The 20613-nt window shown below is 38.9% G+C and overlaps 1 protein-coding gene across 4 annotated transcripts in view; it reads left to right on the top strand.

Annotated features, from left to right (window-relative positions):
- MYO1B (myosin IB) overlaps window positions 1-20613 on the top strand; it is a 193934-nt gene that overhangs the window by 137560 nt on the left and 35761 nt on the right. For all 4 annotated transcript variants that reach the window (XM_068968255.1, XM_068968256.1, XM_068968257.1 and 1 more), the window contains 5 exons: window positions 162-280; window positions 6018-6104; window positions 6856-6921; window positions 17003-17107; window positions 19388-19450. In XM_068968255.1, coding sequence (XP_068824356.1) covers window positions 162-280; window positions 6018-6104; window positions 6856-6921; window positions 17003-17107; window positions 19388-19450 — 440 coding nt within the window. The remainder of the gene's footprint in view (window positions 1-161; window positions 281-6017; window positions 6105-6855; window positions 6922-17002; window positions 17108-19387; window positions 19451-20613) is intronic.

Raw genomic sequence — 20613 nt, forward strand, 5'->3', positions numbered from 1 at the left:
AGCAGAAATGTAATTACAGCTCAGTCTGAAGTCTTTTGATTTATATATTTTACATTGATTGGTTTGAAAATGATTTAGAAAGAACACTGTAAGCCTTGAAAGTGATTGATTATTAGCAGCAGATATGCAGTAACTCTTTGTGACCATTCCCCCTACAACAGAGTTAAAAGAAATTTGTGAGCTGACCGGCATTGACCAGTCAGTTCTAGAGCGAGCTTTCAGCTTCCGAACGGTCGAGGCCAAGCAAGAGAAAGTTTCAACTACACTGAATGTGGCTCAGGTGAGTGAAACATAATGTCTGGAAGGGAGTTTTAAAAGTCTTCAGAATCTTGTATAAGTGGAAACAAAAATTTTAGTTTTCAGGCTATTATCCTGTCATATTATATTCTGGGCATTGTTTTAGGCACTAGGGGTACAGGGTAAACTAAACAGACAAAGATCCCTGCCTTTGTGGAGCTTAAAATTTTGGCAGGAGGAGCCAGACAAAGCAGTAGACCTAGAAAATTCATACAGCAAGCTAGCAGGTGCTAAGTGCAATGGACAAAGAGAAGAAAATAGAGCAGAGTAAGGGAGGCCCATGGTGTTCAGGGCAGAGGGGCTGAGTGAGCTGAGAAATAGCTGGAGAGTTGTGAGCACAGGTGGTATGATCTGCCTTGTAAGGGGTCATCTGGCTGCAGTATAGACAGCATAATATAAGGGACAGAGGGTGTCTTAGTCACTTTGGCTGCTATAACAGAACACTGTATTCTCTTTAAACAAAAACAGTTATTTTTCACAGTTCTTGAGGCTGGAAGGCTGAGATTAGAGTGCCAACACAGTCGAATTCATGCTGAGGGCCCTCTTCCTTACATACAGACACCTGCCTACCTACTGTGTCCTCACATGGCAGAGAGAAGGAGTGAGCAAATGAGCTTTGGTGTCTTCACCCCTTTTAAGGGTCATTCAGTCAGTCAGTTCAGTCACTCAGTCGTGTCCTACTCCTTGCGACCCCATGAATCGCAGCACGCCAGGCCTCCCTGTCCATCACCAACTCCCGTAATCCACTCAGACTCACGTCCATCGAGTCGGTGATGCCATCCAGCCATCTCATCCTCTGTTGCCCCCTTTTCCCCCTGCCCCCAATCCCTCCCAGCATCAGAGTCTTTTCCAATGAGTCAGCTCTTCGCATGAGGTGGCCAAAGTACTGGAGCTTCAGCTTTTAGGGGTACTGGTCCCATTATGGGGACTCCAGCCTCACCACCACATCTAAGTCTACTTGCCTTCTAAAGGCCCCACTTCCAAATGTTATCACACTGGGGCTTCAACATATGGATTTGGGGGAGGGGGATACACATTCATAGCTCAGGGGAGCACACAGTTGTATGCTAACCCAGAGTCGATGGTGGCTTTTGAACCAGATGGCGGCAGTGGAATGAGAAGTATATTTTGAAAGGGGATGCAATGAGATTTGCTGATGCGTTGGTATATGTGAGATGAAAGACACAGAAGAGTCCAGGATGACTCCCGACACTTTTGGCCCAAGCACCGTTATTGATTTGGAGAAGATAGTGGGGGAGCTGGCTGTGGTTTAATGACCAGATTGGCTTCCCTGCCTTTCTTACTGTTCCCCCTCCACCCTCCACACTTAGGCCAGTGGAGTCCTTCTAAGACACAAGTCTGAGTTGCTTATGTCTTCTCTCCTTTGGTTCAAGGATGGATGAACAGATGTATTCCGGCATGCTTGTATATGTAGGAGCTTGTATAGACCTTTTCAGTATAAATCCTTTGTTCTATGGCTTAGACACTCTCCTACCAGTCAGTGTTGATATGGGCTAGAATTAAATGATTAACTAAGGATTTTTCCCACTCAAGCCTGTTCTATCTAGCTGTATTTTCATCCTCCTTGTAAGTAGACTTAAGCATCGGCAAAACATTGAGTGGGCTTAGTCTTTCTCTCTACTGCTCTGAGCTAGTCTTTCTTACTAACCCAAAACACATACATGCTTTTAGCTTTCTTTCAACATTGATTTCTTATTTTAGGCAAGCAGTTTTGACTATGAAAATACTATACCTTTATAATTATGTAAATTTGAGGTGTAACAATCCTTTTCTAGCTATAACTGCTATGTGTCCTTCTTCCTAAGTTACTACTACTGCTATGATGTCTGTCCTTGTCCACCTCACTCATTCAAAGTCAGATGGTGAGTCACTTGCTTCATCAAGAAAAATTGGTTGAGCCCACACAGCGGAAGCCTCCGTGTAGACCATTAGTAGGGACATAAGGGATTAAAGAGGATTTTTGGAGAACATGGTTTCTGAGCCAGTCTTTGAAGGATTTAGATGTATAAAGAATAGACGAAATGATATTTTGAAAAGAAAAGTGTGAGAGGAGCCAGGTTTGGAGTACATAGCAAAAAAGAGTTGATCAGGCTTGGTTAAAGTGAAGTGAAAGTGAAGTCAGTCAGTCATGTCCGACTCTTTGCGACCCCGTGGACTGTAGCCCACCAGGCTCCTCTGTCCATGGGATTCTCCAGGCAAGAATACTGGAGTGGCTTGCCATTTCCTTCTCTAGGGGATCTTACCAACCCAGATCGAATCCGGATCTCACTCATTGCAGGCAGACGCTTTAACCTAAGGCTATAAATATGTAAAGAGGATTCAGGGCTACATGGCTAGAAATGATGTCAGAGTGGATTGTGTGCAACAGTGGTTCTCGAACTTGAGGGTGCATGAGAATCACCTGGAGGGTTTCTTAGACCTGGTTTGCAGGTCATACCCCCTGGCGTGTTTGGTTCAGTATGTCTGAGGTAGGATGGGAGAATTTGCATTTCTAACAAATTCCCAGTTGCTGCTGCTGCTGCTGCCACTGTCCATCCCAAGGTCCCATTTTGAGAATATTTCAATAGATTGGGGATGGTGAAGTATATAGTGATGCGATGAGAAAAAGTCTGTTTAAGAGGCGCTTTAGGAATATTTCATATATGGATGTATTTTAGTGTGTGTTTTATTCTTGCTTTTTAATCATCCTGTAGAGAAATCAGACCCAGGTGCCTCTTACATGTATAATCTTGAGTCACCTTGCATCACTGGGTAAAACTTTCCCCCATTCTTTTAACTATTGACATAAAAGAATTGGCTTGAGATCTCAGATTATTCATCTTCTTATTCTAGTTTTGTTGTTGTTGTTGCAGGATTCAGAGAGTTTGTTTCTACCAGTCTTATGGCCTAAAAGATTTTTATTCCTACAAGATGTGATTTGTTTTATTACCTTTTCCTCATAACTTCAATTCTTGGGCCCCATTATCATCTTTATTGCCCTATGCCTCATTTTCCCCAAGGCATTTAGATCTTTCCCCAGATGGAATGACTAATATTGAAATAACAGGAACTCAAAACAGAGTTATTGTTCAGCTTCTACCACATACTTGTGCCTTGGCTCCCAGAGTCCCTGTCATCTGATCCTAAATGACTTCTCCCAGTTTATTCCCTGATAGTTCTCTAAATGCCATACTTATTTCTACCGGAGGCCTTTGCTCCTGCTTATCCATGTCATTGCTAATTCCTTCTGCTGTCTAGCTGGTCCTTGAATTGTACCTCATCTAGGAAGCCTTCCGTGATCATAAGGCCCTGATTCTTCCTTCTCTGAGCTCATTTTTCTCCTGCAAACTCCTTTGGAACTTGCCCTTCGATTGTTTGACCTCCCATATTCCTCTCTAAGCTCCCGGAAGGTGAGCCCTGTGCCCATGCATCTCTGTGTCTCCACTTACCCTACTGTCCTGGGTCACGCCTGATACTGGACATCATCATGGAAGCAGATTCCTCCTGGGGTTTTTCTCTAAGAGCTTCATCAGCTGCAGAAACAGTCCTGTCATTTGTGCTTAGAATCTGAGATGGCGAGTCTGTGCACTTGGTGTCTTCCCTCATTTCTACACTCCTTACTCACGATCCTTATATGGGAATAAACCTTCCTTTAGAGGATGGTACTGTGGAGATGAGGTGGCAGCAATCAGACCCAAAAAACTACAGGTAGCAAACTGACATCCGTGAGGCCAGGTACAGCTCTGTAGGTGTACTTTATTTGATGAATATTTGAGGAAATCGTAGTTTTGGCTTATTTGTTTTCTCATGTTAGCTTGGTTTTAAAATTTTGAAGTTGAGTGCCTTTAACCTGGAATGCAGTCTCTAGCTCACTTGGACCCCACTATTTCCCATTGATTTCTATTGTGCAGTCCCTGAAAGCATCTGAGTTTGAGACTTCTAAATAAGTATTTGAACGAAACAAGGATGGTTAAGATTGTCAGTGGTTACACTTTAAAAAATATAAAGCAGTTTACCAGAATAAGTTGTCACTATTCATTCAGTTGCATACTGAAACAGTGGTTTGTTTATAGCAAATTGCATACAGTTAGGAGAGCTGGATGATGTGATGATGAAATAGGGTCTGTTTGTAAATAAGTAGTGTTTGGAAATGACTTGATCTTATAAGAAGAAAGGGGAAAGGATTAAGGAAGAATTATCTAGGTTTATGAGGCTGAAGAAGAGGATGAGGACACTTCAAAATACACCTGCAGACTATGTGCCAAGCATTGTTCTAGGCACTTAAAATATCTATTTAAAAAAAAAAAAAAAACAGAACAAAACCTAGAAGAAAGGGTATTGGAGAAAGACTGTTCTTCTAAATTAAACATTCTGTCTTTGTGCCAGCATTTTATATATACATTTTCTTCTGTGGAATTATTCCCTCTGCCCTCCAGCCCCCACCTCACGTATAGTATTGGACAGTCAGGTTTTATTTTTTTACCAATGTCTAGGTGAATTTTCTACCCTTATTGGAGTAGCTGGCTGAGACTTTGGGAGACAGGTTTGGGATTAGCATGGAAGTATCAGATAAAGGGAAAAGGTACTCTCTTCCCAGCTGTAGTATATTATCATGGAGTGAGTCTGTTATTAAAGTTGTCACACTTCATTTCAGAAGAATTGTAGAGAAAGAATTTTCACATAATTTAGTATTTTGTATTCTTTATAAAATAAAAATATAATGATTTACTTTAACTGTAATGCCCAACTTTCTGTTTATAAACAATGAAGTACACACATATGTCTAGTCTTAAAAACAGCAACAGAACCTCTTCTTTCCTGAGGCCAATTTCTTCTTGGGCTGCTGCTGCCCATTTCCAGGCCTGTCCCCAGAGCAATGGTATCAGATGTATCACTAGTACTTACTTCCTGCATACCCTTGGCACCCAGTACGTTTATTTAGGGTCTGTTAGGCCTCCTGACCAAACCCAGCTTTCTCCAACCTTTGTATTCTAAATCAAGGTGAGAGAAACATCCACGTCTTCCACCTATTCTTTGTTAAGTAGCTGTGAACAGCTTTCAAACAGATAAGAAATGAAAGCACTTTATTTTTATTATACAAAGTATTATCCAACAACATGTTGTTATACTGCTTATTACAAAAGTTCTTCTAGATGCTCAAAAGACTGATTGATGAAAAATAACTACAGATCTCATCAGTCAAAACCATTTTCAGTGTATTTCCTTTGAGTTTCCTACATCTAATAGTTTAAAAAATAGTTGTTATTATAATAAATGTATATGTTTTATTATCACAAAGCATAATAGGAATTTTTCATTTCATTATCTGATTTTTATAACAATCATTCTGTGATGACTGTGTAACTTCCCTTCCACCAGGCACTTATTTATTTATTTTACTATGCTTCTGTTGTTGAACATCTAAATTGCCTGTGATTTTTCTCTGTTCTATAACACTGAGATGAATATCCGTGTGGAGAAAGCCTTTGCAGTGTTTAAAGTTAATTTCCTGGGATGCAAAAAAGTATAATAACTGGGTATAAGCAATTTCCCGTTTTCTTAATGGCTTGACTGTTCATCTAGAGCACAATAAAAATGCTCTGAAAAGAAATTTGAAATAAAAGAGTTTTCAATATCTTTTAAAAATATCTTCATTATTTTATTGAAATTAAGCATTGTGGTAATTGTGGGTATTGAGTTTTTCTTTTTCTTTTTAATAGGCTTATTATGCCCGTGATGCTCTGGCTAAAAACCTCTACAGCAGGTTGTTTTCATGGCTGGTAAATCGAATCAATGAAAGCATTAAGGTACTGAATCTCTATACACAGATAAATAAATAATTGTAATAAGTGGTATGCAGAGTATAAACATTAAGTTAAGGATATTTTAATTTTATAATCAGGTAATTGATTAGCACTTACCAAGATTGTTCCTTGAAAAGCATTTCCCTTGTTTAGGATTGGAATTTATCAGCAGTTCTGTTTTTGTTTTGCATGCATGTTATGAGAAATCTCACCAGTGAGTAGTCTCATGGTATTTGCAGAGTTACTGCAAAAGAGAGCATCCTAGGTCCTGGTTGTGACTCATCTGGTGACTAGTTATGCACACTTGGCTGAAGAGGTCACTGGATCAGTCTAGCTATAATATATTCTTCAAGAAAATGAGAGTATTGGACTAGATGGTTTTGAAAGACCCTATGATCTCTTTTTTTATAATTAAGCATCTAATATAGCACTGATAAAGAAAGCATAATGACACCTTCTTTAAATCATCTATTATTAAAATTTTGGGGAGATTCCATACAAATGGAATCTTTATATAAATATAAGAAAAACAAATTAGGAAAAACTTTAAATACTAAATTTGTTTAGAGTTTTCAAATAAACACTTTTCAAATATAAACTGGCTTTCCTCTTTCATGTGTTTAAAAAAACCTAAATTCTATTCTTCTAGGCCTGAGACACAACTAACTTGTAATCTACGTCTATAGTCCTTGTTATGCTTTTAGTGTTATATGTAATGCTTAAATTAACCCTTCAATTTGAAACTATTTTTAAGGCACAAACAAAAGTGAGAAAGAAAGTCATGGGTGTTTTGGACATTTATGGCTTCGAAATTTTTGAGGTGAGCTGCTTATTATTATTATTGTTATTATTATCTTAATTTTGTGAAACAGTTGGAGATTAAATCTTGTGTTCTATAGAAAACATTTAATATAATTAATATGACTCTTAATCTACAAGTAACTCTTGTAAATATGTAACAGTTGTGTGTGTGTATGTGTGTTAAGAGCTGAGATCCAGCATTTTGGAGACTGTGCTGTTTAAAAAAACTTTCTTGTATTAGTACTTGACTTTTGAAATTGCAAATTCAAAATTCTTACTGTGAAATTCCCAACAAAGTATATAGACGTTATGTCTGTAGTTATTAATATTTGCTCATTTGTAGGTTGCTTGAAAATCAGATAGGATGGTGCCGCAAAAAAAGCCAGAAATGGGAGAGCCAGAGGCTGGCTGTGGCCTGGCCGGAGCTGGTTACTTCATCTCTGTAGGACTCAGGCAGAGAGTGTCTGTATTATGTGCTTTGTTGGATCTTAGCTAGGTCTCATCCAACTGTAGTCTTATGAGTTCTGCTGCACAGGTTGAAAGAAATTTTCAGCTAAAAGTTCACAATGAAACTTTTTTTAAAAGACTCCATGTTCATTGCAAGTTAAATATTTAAACATGATAGACTTATGTTAGAATTTCTTATTTACCCCCTTGCTAACTTTGGCATTAAGAAGCTGTTTTAAGGACCTGTTAGGAGAAGGCAATGGCACCCTACTCCAGTACTCTTGCCTGGAAAATCCCATGGGCGGAGGAGCCTGGTAGGCTGCAGTCCATGGGGTCGCAAAGAGTTGGACATGACTGAACGACTTCCCTTTCACTTTTATGCACTGGAGAAGGAAATGGCAACCCACTCCAGTGTTCTTGCCTGGAGAATCCCAGGGACAGGGGAGGCTACCGTCTATGGGGTCGCACAGAGTCGGACACGACTGAAGCGACTTAGCAGCAGCAGGCATCCTTAAAGGACTCTCGCTTAAAGTGAGACCTAAAGGAGTCTTACTTTTAGGACTATATTTTGGTTTGGTTCAGGAAAAATAACGAGTAGATCTTAACTCTCCCCACCAGTAATTTGTGAATTCCTTTAAACAATGAGGCCCTACCCAGAGTGACCACCCAAAGAATTTACATGTTCTAAGTATCAGTGTCACAGAATCACAAAAAAGACATCAGCTCGCTTCCTGCAGCTCAACCAGTCCTTTCTAGTAAATGCCTTTTTCTTACAACATTTACTTTGGGGATCATGCCTTCTCCTTGCTTTATCATGTTCCATATTTAACAGCTAGAGGGAAATGATCATCAAGAACTGCCTATATGCAAGAATTGTAGTGTTATATACATTGTCTGATTTAATTGCCACAATAGTCTCATGGAGTGGCTGCTGTTATTTCTCCTTTTATAAAAGAAGCAGCAGCAGCAGGGCTTTGAAGGTCAAATAACTATCCCAAGGTTATGTGGCTACTATATGTCAGACTCAGGACCTAAATCTTAGGCCTCTTTGATAAATAATTTAAAAAGGCCTTCTACTGGGCTTTTCTTTACTTTTCTACCCAAACTCACATGGTTCCCAGTATCTGGAGACAAAGAAAAAACCCAAATGCTTAAAGTGTCCGAAATGCTCCCTATATCTGCATGTTTGTCATTATTCTAAGCCCCTGGGCATTGTGGGCCGCCTTCCCAGGGTTCATCTGTGTGCTGGTAGAAGAGTGCAAGGGACTTTTGTGCTTCCTGCTGCCCTCGAAGACTGCGCTTCAGCACAGTGTCTGCTTATATTGGTGTCCCTTTAGCAGACTCTGAAAAGGAGAGCTCCCAGTCCCTTGGTAAGAGGAAGAATTTGGGATTTGTGCATGAGAAGGATTGCCTGAGTAGACTCAGAAGTCATGGTGCTAAAATTAGTTTCTTTCCAGCAAAACCTCAGGTTACTGTCACTTGATGGGCACTAAATGTCAAGTCATTCTTTACCATTGGCAGGGAAAGAGGTTTCTTACCCAGCATATTGCTTATCTTCATTTAGATGGTTTCATGTGCAGGGCAAAAGTGGAGATCTCACTAGAAAATTAGGGGGAAAAAATCCATTCATTGATATTTCTCAGATCAAATTAATTTTATTTTTGCTTTGGCAGAAAAAATTCATTGATCCTTGCCAATGGGCGAGTGTTTGGTGTCATGTCACAGTACAGGGAACGTTTGTTTAAAGAGGATAGTGGAGTCATGATAGAACATTTGGTTGGCTTCATTTTCCAGTGAGCTCTAATTAGCCATGGGAAAAGAGACCTGCCATGCCCTGCCCCGCTGAGTTAAACCTCATGAGCAGTTTGACCATGTGTAAGTGAGGGAGTCATTTCCCCAGGGTTTATTCTGTACCTCCAATGAGCCAGAATGCTGGTGGTAAGCAAGGCAAAGATGTTCCTTGCCTGAATGGAGCTTATGGTCTTGGTCCTAAGATGGAGAGTCTGTTGCTGGCTGAGGACACATTCTCTCTCTGGTAGGAAGCTCTAATCAGGAAATTAGATTTCTTCTTTAAAGTGTTTATTATAGACCTAATTCGGCTTCCCTGATGGCACAGTGGTAAAGAATCCACCTACCAATGCAGGAGACACAGATTTGATCCCTTGGTTGGGAAGATCCTCTGCAAAAGGAAATGGCAGCCCACTCCAGTATTCTTGCCTGGAAAATTACATGGACAGAGGAGGCTGGTGGGCTACAATCCATGCGGACACAAAGAGTCTGACACAGTTTAGTGACTAAACCAGCGAACAGCAAGCAAGCAGACCTAATCATAACAGAATTTAGACGTTCCAAGTGGAAACTTGCTGTAACTTAGCACTGAGTGGGACACCCTTTAGCAATCCAGGAATATTTTTCATTTATGGTTAATTCAGGTTTTTCTACAAGCCTACCTTTCCGAACATGCTTTCCTTCTGCAAGTTTTATCACCATTTTCCTCAACATTGTTATAGTTATAGACTTTCTGAAAATGCCTGCATTATGTTTCTAAATGGTCTTCCTTCCTTCAGAAGAAAGTTCTGAAGTTCTCACGGCTAATTAGAGCTTACTGGAAGATGAACCCAACCCAATGTTCTATCATGACTCCAGTTCAATAGTTCTCAAACTTAGCTACACGTTGGACTCACCTGGGGAACTTTGGAAAATTTTTAACTATTCGGGCTGCACCCCAGACCAATAGATCAGAACTTCTGGATATGGAGTCCAAGCAGCAGTATTTTCAAGCTCCCAGGTAATTCCAATGTGCCATCAAGGTTGCTTTTATAAACAGGAATCTTCAGTGTGAACTGTAAATTCCAAGCTAATATGGTGTCCTTGCCATTTGACCTCTGCACTAGATGTCCTGCCTCACACACAATTCATCTTAACCTAAACCTAATCTGTGTGTATATAATGTTCCTAAAACCAAATCGGTTATACTTTTACTCTTTTTAAACAGACCAGATCCAACCAGTCGTATGTCTACAGCAAATCTTATGATGGCCATAAAATCTTTAGAAGTTAATTTTCCTTCTCCATGCTGTAAATCAGTAAATAGGGTTCCCCCCCCCCACCATTTCTTAAGAGAATTAAGATTTGTTTTTCATTATAGTTAATTGTTCTCTCCATTTTCCCGTCTAAACCTTCTCAGTTAATCTTTCAAGCATCTTGATTTTTAATAATCTATTTATGCATTATTTCTTTTATAAATGAACTTATTTGGGGCAAAGGCAGAGGAGGGATTTGGTTGGGCTCTTTTAAGATACGTTTACCTGCTTTTTGATTCAGAATTAGAAAGTTGTTTTTTTTTTTTTCTTTTAATGTATTCACACAAATACCCCAGATCCTATTATACATTTTTCTGGATTCTCAGCAAAATTGGAACATGTGGAAATGTCAGAGCTCATCAGGTTGAACACTAGGAACCTAGATAATTGAGGACGTAAAAGTACCATACGCTCATGTGCAAGGACTCAAGAGTATGACCTAAGAGGAGGTATTCAGAATCCACATCAGTGCAAAAATGAAAATTTCAGTGATACTGTACACTCAAGTGGAAATAAACTTATAGAATATAGAAAAAATTCTTTCTTTTTTCTTCAGTGAAAAATGGCTGCAGGAATTAAGGTCCTGCCTTTTGGAAAGCCCTGGGCATCACTTTAAAAATTGTACAGGACTAGAAGGAATTTTTTTAAATGTTTCTAATTCTGCCTCTTGACCCTACTGACAGTTCCCATGAGAATGTTTTTCAGCTGAGCTGGTGGAAACCTTTCATTTACTTTGGTCTGTCTCTAAACGGAAGAGGGAAACTGATGCATTAAACCATGGGATGATGACACATGCGTTTGACTGCAAAACATTCCAGTCCCAGCTGGGTGAATGGCTGTGCCTTGCTGGCCACACGTGATCTAATGTCAGTTTGGAAAACAGATTAGTGGAACATTGATACCAAAAATAAGGTGAAATGAATTAAAGTTCATTGAGGAGAAAAATCTAGCTATACATCCTGGTAGAACATATTCAGTTTTGCAAAGGAAGAGAATTATAATCCAGACACTCCAAATCTTCACAATTAAGCTTGGATATTCTTATAACTGAAAACATGCCTTTAGATTTCTGAGGAATATTTATAGCATCTCCATAAAGTAGCAAATGCTATTCTTTAAAAAAAAAAGTGAAACTGAATTCAGAACAATGCTGGGCAATCTAAATTGATTCAACTCTTTTCTAAGTACTTATCTAATAGAGTGGACAGGTGGTTTACTGGGGAACTCTTGTTAGTGTCCTGTAGACCAAAGCAGGACAGCAGTGACTGAATATTTTACCTCTCCTGCGGCTGAGCTAGTTTTGCACAGGCCAAATGCTGTTATTTGCAATCAGGCATTCCTTACTCATCTTGCTCTCAGAACCTCATTGAAAGTGGCCATATGTAGTAAGGCTGTGATCGGCGAGGTGCCATGATTGTTTCAAATTAAAGAATCTAACTAATACTTGGGGAAATGTCAGTGTGAGACCAACTGGTAAGTTCATCTAATGATTATAGGATTTGTTTTCTAAAATATTTTTTAAAAGAAGATTGATTGTAGTTGCAGGGAACATCTTTTGTTCCAGCTTTTTGTATTTAATTTTGTCCTTTATATGTTGGAGAACTTATAGTTGAAGAGGGAGGAGATGATTGAAAGTGGATTTTAGAATGAAAATTAATTTTCATTAATTAATTTTGAGAATTAATATAGTTTATAACATGTATATGCTTGTTTGTCAGTGTTGTTGCTATAACTTTTTAAGTCAAAACATATTTAAAAAGTATTTCAGAGAACCAGAATGCTTTTTTTCTAATATGGACCATATTTGAGTAGGTACTGGAAAGAAAAATGTTACATATTTAAAGGGAAGTTTTCTATAGCTTCAGTTAGTCAGTTTTGTGAGTGTCTTTTGAAAAGGAGAATCTTTAATGTTAAATGTTTCTCTCCTACTCTGAGGATTGTTTTTTTTTTTACAAAGTTAATTTTCTGGGAAAAAAAGTGGCTCTTGATCTGGGGCCCACTTATTGACACTGTGATTTTTGAAAATGGATTGTTAAGTGCATTGTATTTTCCTGTAGGAAGAGCATTATAAATGGGGACTGCCCAAGTGTTTTCCGCTGAGTAAACCTTTGCTAAGACCAACAACACACTTTAAAGCAATAATACAGCCCAATGTCTAAAACAGTGTTGTAACAAAGTTTTAGAACTTTTAGATAAATGTGCTATTTCATTTGTTATGCAAAAGACTCCATTGTATGTAAAATATGGAACCCCCACCCAACCTGTTACATCCAAACTTTGACCTCAGATGAAAATGTTGAGCTATGGGAAATATCGATTAAATATGTAATTAATAGTGCTTTTTGCTGAAGTAAGTTATGATCTTCGAGTTTGAACTGCCCCCCTGTTTCGTACATTATCTGCATGCTAAGTTGCTTCAGTTGTGTCTGACTCTTGGCAACTCTATGGACTGTAGCCCCCCTAGGCTCCTTTGTCTGTGGGATTCTCCAGGCAAGAATACTGGAGTAGGTTGCCATGCCCTCCTCCAGAGGACCTTCGTGACTCAGGGATCGAACCCACATCTCTTGTGTCTCCTGCATTGGTAGGCAGGTTAGTTCATCTGCAGACTCCTTCCCACCCACCATCCTAATGATAGAGTTAAAGGAGCTACCTCGTTTATTTTACATCTTCCTTTCAATGTTTATTATTTATAAAGAGTATAAGACATCATTAGCCTTCTTTATTGCTGAGAATATACAAATATGATAATAGGCCAATATTTTTGATTCATCTTTCAAAATCACTACAAGTAGAAAGCTCATGGTTGACATGAGTATAAACTGGCTATGAATTTTGGGAATATGAATTTATGGGTTTTTTTGATGTTGAAAGGCTGGACTCAAACTCTAGAATTCTTAATAAAAGGCCTAGATTTTAAAATGTTGGTGTATTTTATATTTCTAAATCCAATGAGTGCTTACTACCCCAGTCTGCACTTTGTAAACAGTGTAGAAGGGTATAAAACCCAGACACTTTGCTGTTTACTTATGTTTTCTAGAGCAGTCCAACAAGAGTAAGGGTGTTTCTGAGCTTCATTTAAGGGGATTGTCTAGTGGAAAATTCAGTATGTTCTTGTGCCAAGAGTTTTAGTATTATCCTTCAGTCTTTAGGGATGAATGTACTTTAGACAATGGAGAAAAATTCCATGAGTGGAGCATGGATAGAAAACTGGAAGGAGAGGAGGTGAGTCATTCATGAGAACATGCTCCTGCCTACTTCCTCCTTTGGAGAATTTGATTCACAGGACTGTCGTGTACAAGAGAGAACCGGCTCAGGGATTGCTGGCCACCCGCAGCTCTGGACAAGCCAAAAAACATCCAAATTCCAAGCTGCTTTGGCACCTACATATTCGTGTGATAGTTCCTTGACCCAGTTTAACTTTTATAAAGGGGAGCAGAAGAACCTGGTGATATTTAATGCTTATATAAATGAAGAAACTGAGTGTGTGCAAGTTGCACCTGTATGAGCTAGTAACAGACTGTTCTTTAATTTTCTGCAAACTGTGATTTTTTGCAACTTACATGTAATGATTTGTGAAGTCTCATTTCCCCAAAATTTGGGACACTGTCAACAACTTAAACATTAATCACAGGAAATATGATTGCCTTCATTTTCAGCAGTAATGAATCACTCTTTGACAGTTCATGGCATGTTTGGGGTCAGTGAGGTAGGTTTGCAACAAATGCAAGGTGTTTCTCTTGGAAGTAAGCTGGCTTCTGCCTTATTGACTGTGCTGTTGATTTTGAGTTTTGTTCTCTAAGCAGCAGGTTGAGGTCAGAGTCGTTTTTGTTCTTAGGCTATTTACAGAACACTCTCCTGTCCCTCTTGTTTGTATTTGAAGGGGACACAACACGAGCACCACAGGAAGGGGTCGCTGTGGTGGGAAAGGGGAGGGGTGCCCTGGATCTCGATGAACCTCTACTCTTTTGGTGACTTGCCGACTTTGTCCCCAAGTCTTTGAGTGAATATGTCAGACACATTTTATTTTTGCTGATAATTTTGTATTAGAAGTACTACATTCTGAAGCTTTAGGACTTCAAGCAGGATATATGACATATTTCAGGCAAACGGTTTTTATCCTGAGTAGCTCTCACCTAGCAGAACTCCAATTCAGAATACCACATGTAGGGTAGGTATTGTGATCCTGTTGATGGGACACGTGTTTTGATCTCAAGTTTTGTGCCAATCAGAAATACACCCTGGATGAAAAAATCTTTCATGTGTACCAATAAATAATATCCATCAGTGTTTACTTTTAGAAGTTCATTGCAGATTGAGAACTGACTGCATTTTGTGTAATCTGTCCCTTTGTGCACCAGAATGCAGTAAGTATGAACTGTGTGCAGTGCTGGGGTGTTGCATGCGCCTGTGTTAATAGCTTCTCCAACTGTGTGAAGTCTTTGCAGTAAATGGCCATTGATTAACTGTGTGTGGATATGAAGTGTATTATAGAAGAACTTACAAAAAAGTTCATACAAGAATTTATAAAAATTGAGAGGAAATTTACTTTAGCTCAGATTTACGCCTTAGGTTGTGTTGTGATTGTGAAGCTTTGCCTTGGTTCCTAATTCGCTTGTGTGCATTTATTTCGTAGTCCTGTTCTAGAAGCACACCTCCAGCTGCTGACAGCCACATACTGTGTCAAGGACACCAGTTGTTCTCCCCTCCCTTCTTCTCATTAGTTACCATCTGAAAATTTAGCATAATTTTGTTTAAATAGCTCCATGGGTACAAACCTGTTAAATAACAGAAAGGATTCACTCCGTGAATTAAAAAAAAAAAACAAAAACAAAGATCTGCTCCTATAAATCTCTAAAATTTTAATTTTATGTACAAGTGTTAATTTGGGGTAGTAGCACTGTCTACAGATAAATTTTACCAAACTAGGAAAGCCAGGCTTTCTCGTAAATGGCCTTAGACTGATTATAATAAGGCATCTATTGATACATCAGACCAACATCAGCTGCTAGTCAAACTGATTAAGCTCTGAGAATTGGAGCACTTGGTTTTTAAAACTTTTCATGAAAATGAGTGCTGGGGAATGACCTTCATGTCCAGGACTATATTGATTGAATGTTCTGGTGATAATTGTGTGCCTTTTAAATCAGAAACTTCAGGATTTAAAAAAAAAAACAACTTTTATCTTCAACATTTAACACTAAAAGATTAATCAGTGATAATATATTTTATGTGTAGTTTATGGTTTAGAGTTTAAAATTTCCCTGGATTAATTAGTTTTCTAGTGAGTAGAGATCCTTAGCCAACCTCTAGGACAGTATGTGGTTAGGTGCTCCCTCCCAGGTATCGTTTTACAATTTGTCCTGGTTGAACTAAATTTCATTTTGAAAGATCAACTTTCAAAAACCTATGACTTTTGATGTCATCATTTCTGGAGAGATTTGAAGGCAGCTGCTCAGTATTCACAGAGTGGCGAGCTTCAGTTCTGCCGTCACAGGCGGCCCCTCTTAGCCTCAAGGCCAGGACTGTCCACCGCAGTGGGAGAAGAGTCAGTGGTGTGGTCACCATCTCTCACTCACTGCCACCGTGTCCTCTCTGTGCAAAGAGGGGGAGAGAGTGAAAATCACAAGTTTTATTTTCCAGAGATGCTTCTTTCTGAACGGTGTGGTTCTTGGTGTTCTCATCCAACAGACATGCATTTTGTGCCCTCTGTATGTACAGCAATACATTAGAGCTGCAGATTGTTCGGAAATGGTTTAAGAATGGATCTTTCTAGGCAATAACTCTGCTGTGAAAAAGAAACTGCTGAGAATCATAAAAGTGATACACTGGTGACCCTTCTGAGAGGAGATTGTTTCTAGCTAGGAGATGATTTTGATGTACTGATTCCCTTAAGTCTGTATTTTGTGAGCCCTTCATTCATTCATTCACTCATCCAGTACATGATGAGTGCTTGCTCGGGTGCAAGTTGCTGCAGGCATGGGCTTCCATTGGTGAGTAAGAAATGTATAGTCAACCCTTTTGAAATGTAAAATCTAGTGAGACCAATTAGTATGAAACTAATCAAAGGTGTGAATACACATGTACATGCTTATATACACATAACATGATTTTTCACAAGTGCTGGTATGTAAGAGTCAGAATAAGGGATATGACCCTGAGTGGGGGAGTAAGAGCTCTTTCAGAAAGAAAGAATTTCTTGAGCTCCAGAGTTTCACCTGAGAATGGAAGACTGAGAACTTGGATGACCAAGATGAAGACTCTCACTGTTTCTTTGATGATCTTCTGTGGGGAATGTATTTACTTTTCATTTTTACCGTGTGTGGGCTGCTTATTTGTCAACTAAAATTCTTCGTTCTCTATAATCTGCATAACTTGTGTATCCTTCATTCATTCACTTGACTCGTGTGCCTACAGTGTGCCAGCATCTGTCCGGGAGTTGTGTGCTGGGCCGCGGTTCGGTCCGCAAGACAGTGTGTGACGTTTCTCGTGGAGTGAGATGTTAAGAGTTGCGTTGTCGTGGGAGCGCTGCTGGCATGCTTTATAAGGCTGTCTTCATTTTTCTCCACACAGGACAACAGCTTTGAGCAGTTCATTATCAATTACTGTAATGAAAAGCTGCAACAAATCTTCATTGAGCTGACTCTTAAAGAAGAGCAAGAGGAGTATATACGGGAGGTAATGTTGAAAAAAGTTTTTAAGTACTCCTTTTTTTAACTCATAATACAAATTCTGGTTTCAGAAGACTATTCAGACATGACCTTACATTCAGATGTATCAAGTACCTTTTAAAAGCCTGTTTGTTATGACATCTAAGCTGACTGGGAACTTCTTTGCTGTGGGTGCAGGACAGTGCTCAGCACATAGTAGGTGCTCAGTCGACATCAGTTGATGGACTTGAGTCTCACAGGATTCCAGTGCAATGAAATAAAATAGTACCCTGTTAAGAAACTAGTCTGAGATGATCGAACAGAAAAACAGTGGTACATCTGTACAAGGCCCTAGTATTCAGCAATAAGAAGGAACAAACTGTTGATACACAACAGCCTAAGGAGCCTCAGATGCGTTTTGCTAAATGAAAAATGCCAGATTCAAAGGCTACATATGTATGAGCCTGTTTGTATGTCATTCTAGAGAAGTCAGAGCTGTCGAGGCACCAGTGATAGAGACGTAATAGTCAGTAGTGGCCAGGGGATAGGTGTGTGACTACAGAGGGGCAGCTTGGGGAAATTTTGGAGGCTGGTTGTGGTGGTGGTGGTTACCTGACGCTACGCATTTGCCCAAATTTAAGAGAATAGTACGCCAAAAAAGTCTTGTATATAAATTTGAAAATATTTTAAGACTTTGTTCACTCTTTAAAAGCATTGATTTTCTAAAATTTTTAATAAAAAGCAGGTATTAATGCTAGTGCTGTGGATGTTACTATCTCATTTAGATGTAGTTGGAAAACAATCAAGTAATATTTACAGAGTACATTCATCCTTAATTTTAAAACCCATACTTGGTTTTCACCCTTTGATTTTTTAAAAAATAGCCAACAGTTTTCTATGTATAAACGTATTTATTTTAGACAAAAGGAGAAATTTTATTGTATCTGTATTGCATTATATTTTGTTTCCCTTTCATTTATTGCTTTAATATTTTAGTAATGTTACCTATTTTTCTTCATTTTTCTATAGTGTCATTTTAAGTCATTAAAGACACAGAATCCTCTTTTTATGGCCTCTCAGTATAGATTTTTCTAATGTGAATATTATCCCCAGAGACTTAGTAAAATAACTCATCTACTGAAAAACAAAATCATAAATATTTTATTTACCATTTGGAATTAATATCATGCTTTAGAAACATTTTATACTTGAATGACACCTTTTTCAACATAAACATCCTAAAAGCCAGATTCATTCTCTTCCTGTCTTCTCATCCTAAAATGAATACCCAAACTTTGATCTGTAACTTAAAACAGTTTGTACAGATTGTCTAAGCCAGTTCTAAGAGTATATAGGAAGATCCTTCCCTTGCAGTATGAATTAGCTCTCTTCCCCTTAGAGGAAAAATAAATGTTTACACTTATGGACAGAGTGTACGCAGATACAGAATGTTTACATTTGGCCTCCCAGCTTTGGCTTTGTAGCTAGTGTTACAACCAGTGCCTAGGTTTTCATTTTTTCTTTCTGTTGAAAATACTTTTCTCAGCAGTGTTCTATTTTTACATTTGAAATAGTTAATGGCCCTAAACATGGGGTTGACTCTAAAATGAATTTTTTCCTTGTGATTACAAATTAAGAACAGAAAAATCTAGGCCTTAGATTCTTGGGTTCAAGTTCTGACTTATTTCCTTATAAACACTGTAAATATATACAAAGTAATATTGACCCGAGGGCCTGGTGAGTAAATGGCCCAGAGCCAGCAAAGTGCATGGGAAATTGCCACAGATGGGAGTCTGGAAGGGGAGGCTGTCTCAGCCCAGGTCAAGGGCATTTATTTCAATCGAGTTGTGTCTCTGCGGCTGCTGCGAAGTCGCTTCAGTTGTGTCCAACTCTGCGACCCCAGAGACGGCAGCCCACCAGGCTCCCCCTTCCCTGGGATTCTCCAGGCAAGAATATTGGAGTGGGTTGCCATTTGCTTCTCCAATGCATGAAAGTGAAAAGTGAAAGTGAAGTCTCTCAGTTGTGTCCGACTCCTTGCGACCCATGGACTGCAGCCTACCAGGCTCCTCTGTCCAAGGGATTTTCCAGGCAAGAATACTGGAGTGGGTTGCCATTGTGTCTGTGCTAGACTGCTGCATTACCAGAGTTTTGGGAACCAGAAGATGGCATTTGCCACACTGACTTTTATAAAGGAAATTTTCAGAGAGGAAGTGGAAGATAGTAAGACGGGCAAAGTCTTGTATTAGAGATAGTAGTGTTGTAGCATCATTATATGGGATTTGATTATGTTCTGTTTTTTCTTTTTCAGGACATAGAATGGACTCACATTGAGTACTTCAATAATGCTATCATTTGTGACCTAATAGAAAATGTGAGTATTAAGTACAATTTTCTAACAAATTCTTGGTAGTATAATTTACTAGTTACGAATGATCTGACTGCCTTCAGTGTTAAGCTTTGGTATTTCCAGTATTTGAACATGTTAGAGAAATACAGAGTTCTGTGGAGACTTTGTCACAAGCTTAAGAAATTACACACAGTTCTCAAACACATACATAGACTGCTAGACATTTTGATACTCAGCCAGTATTCCCCCATGCTGGTCCTATTGGTGATAGATGATTCTGATGTACTGATTCCCTTAAGTCTGTATTTTGAGAGCCCTCCATTCATTCATTCACTCATCTAGTACACGATGAGTGCTTGTTCAGGTGCAAGTCCTGCAGGCATGGTCTTCCATTGGTGAGCAAGAGCTGTACAGTCAACCCTTTTGAAATGTAAAATATGAGCGTTCTTGACACTCAGATGCTATGCCCTTACGTATACTGTTCTATCTTATGTGCTGGGATCCCAGGTCCAATCCACAGCTCCTGGAAATAAGAGCCCTGATCATAGGAAAAGATCAATAAAAAAGATGTTTGCCCAATTAAATTATGCCGTTCCTAAAATTCTAGTGACCTCTTAACATACTATTCAGTGGTTATTATCAAAAAGATAATTGTTGGTGAGGATGTGGTGAAATAGTAATCCTTGTGTACTGATGGTGGGAATGTAAATTGATGCAACCGCTATAGAAAACAGTGTAGAGAGAAAAAAAAAAAAAAGACAAGAAAACAGTATAGAAGTTCCTCAAGAAATTAAAAATAGCACTGTTATGTGACCCAGCGATCTCACTTCTGGGTATATATATCCAAAAAAAAAAAAACCAGAATCAGGATCTCAAAGAAGTATTTTCCTCCCGTATTCACTGCAGCTTTATTCACAATAGCCAAGATTCGGGAAACCACATAAGGGTCCGTCCACAGATGAATGGGTAAAAAGATGTGGTGCACATATACAGTGGAATATTGTTCAGTCTTGAGAAAGAAGGAAATCCTGCCATTTGTGACAGTAAGGATGGGCTTTGAGGGCATTATGTTAAGTGAAAGACAAGTACTCTATGATATCACTTGTATGTAGAATCTAAGTAACAAAAAACTCAGAAACAGAATAAAATGAAGAGTGATTGCCAAGGGCTAACGTTTAGGGGAAATA

The sequence above is a fragment of the Capricornis sumatraensis genome, chromosome 3, assembly GCF_032405125.1.
Source record: "Capricornis sumatraensis isolate serow.1 chromosome 3, serow.2, whole genome shotgun sequence".
Taxonomy (NCBI): Eukaryota; Metazoa; Chordata; class Mammalia; order Artiodactyla; family Bovidae; genus Capricornis; species Capricornis sumatraensis.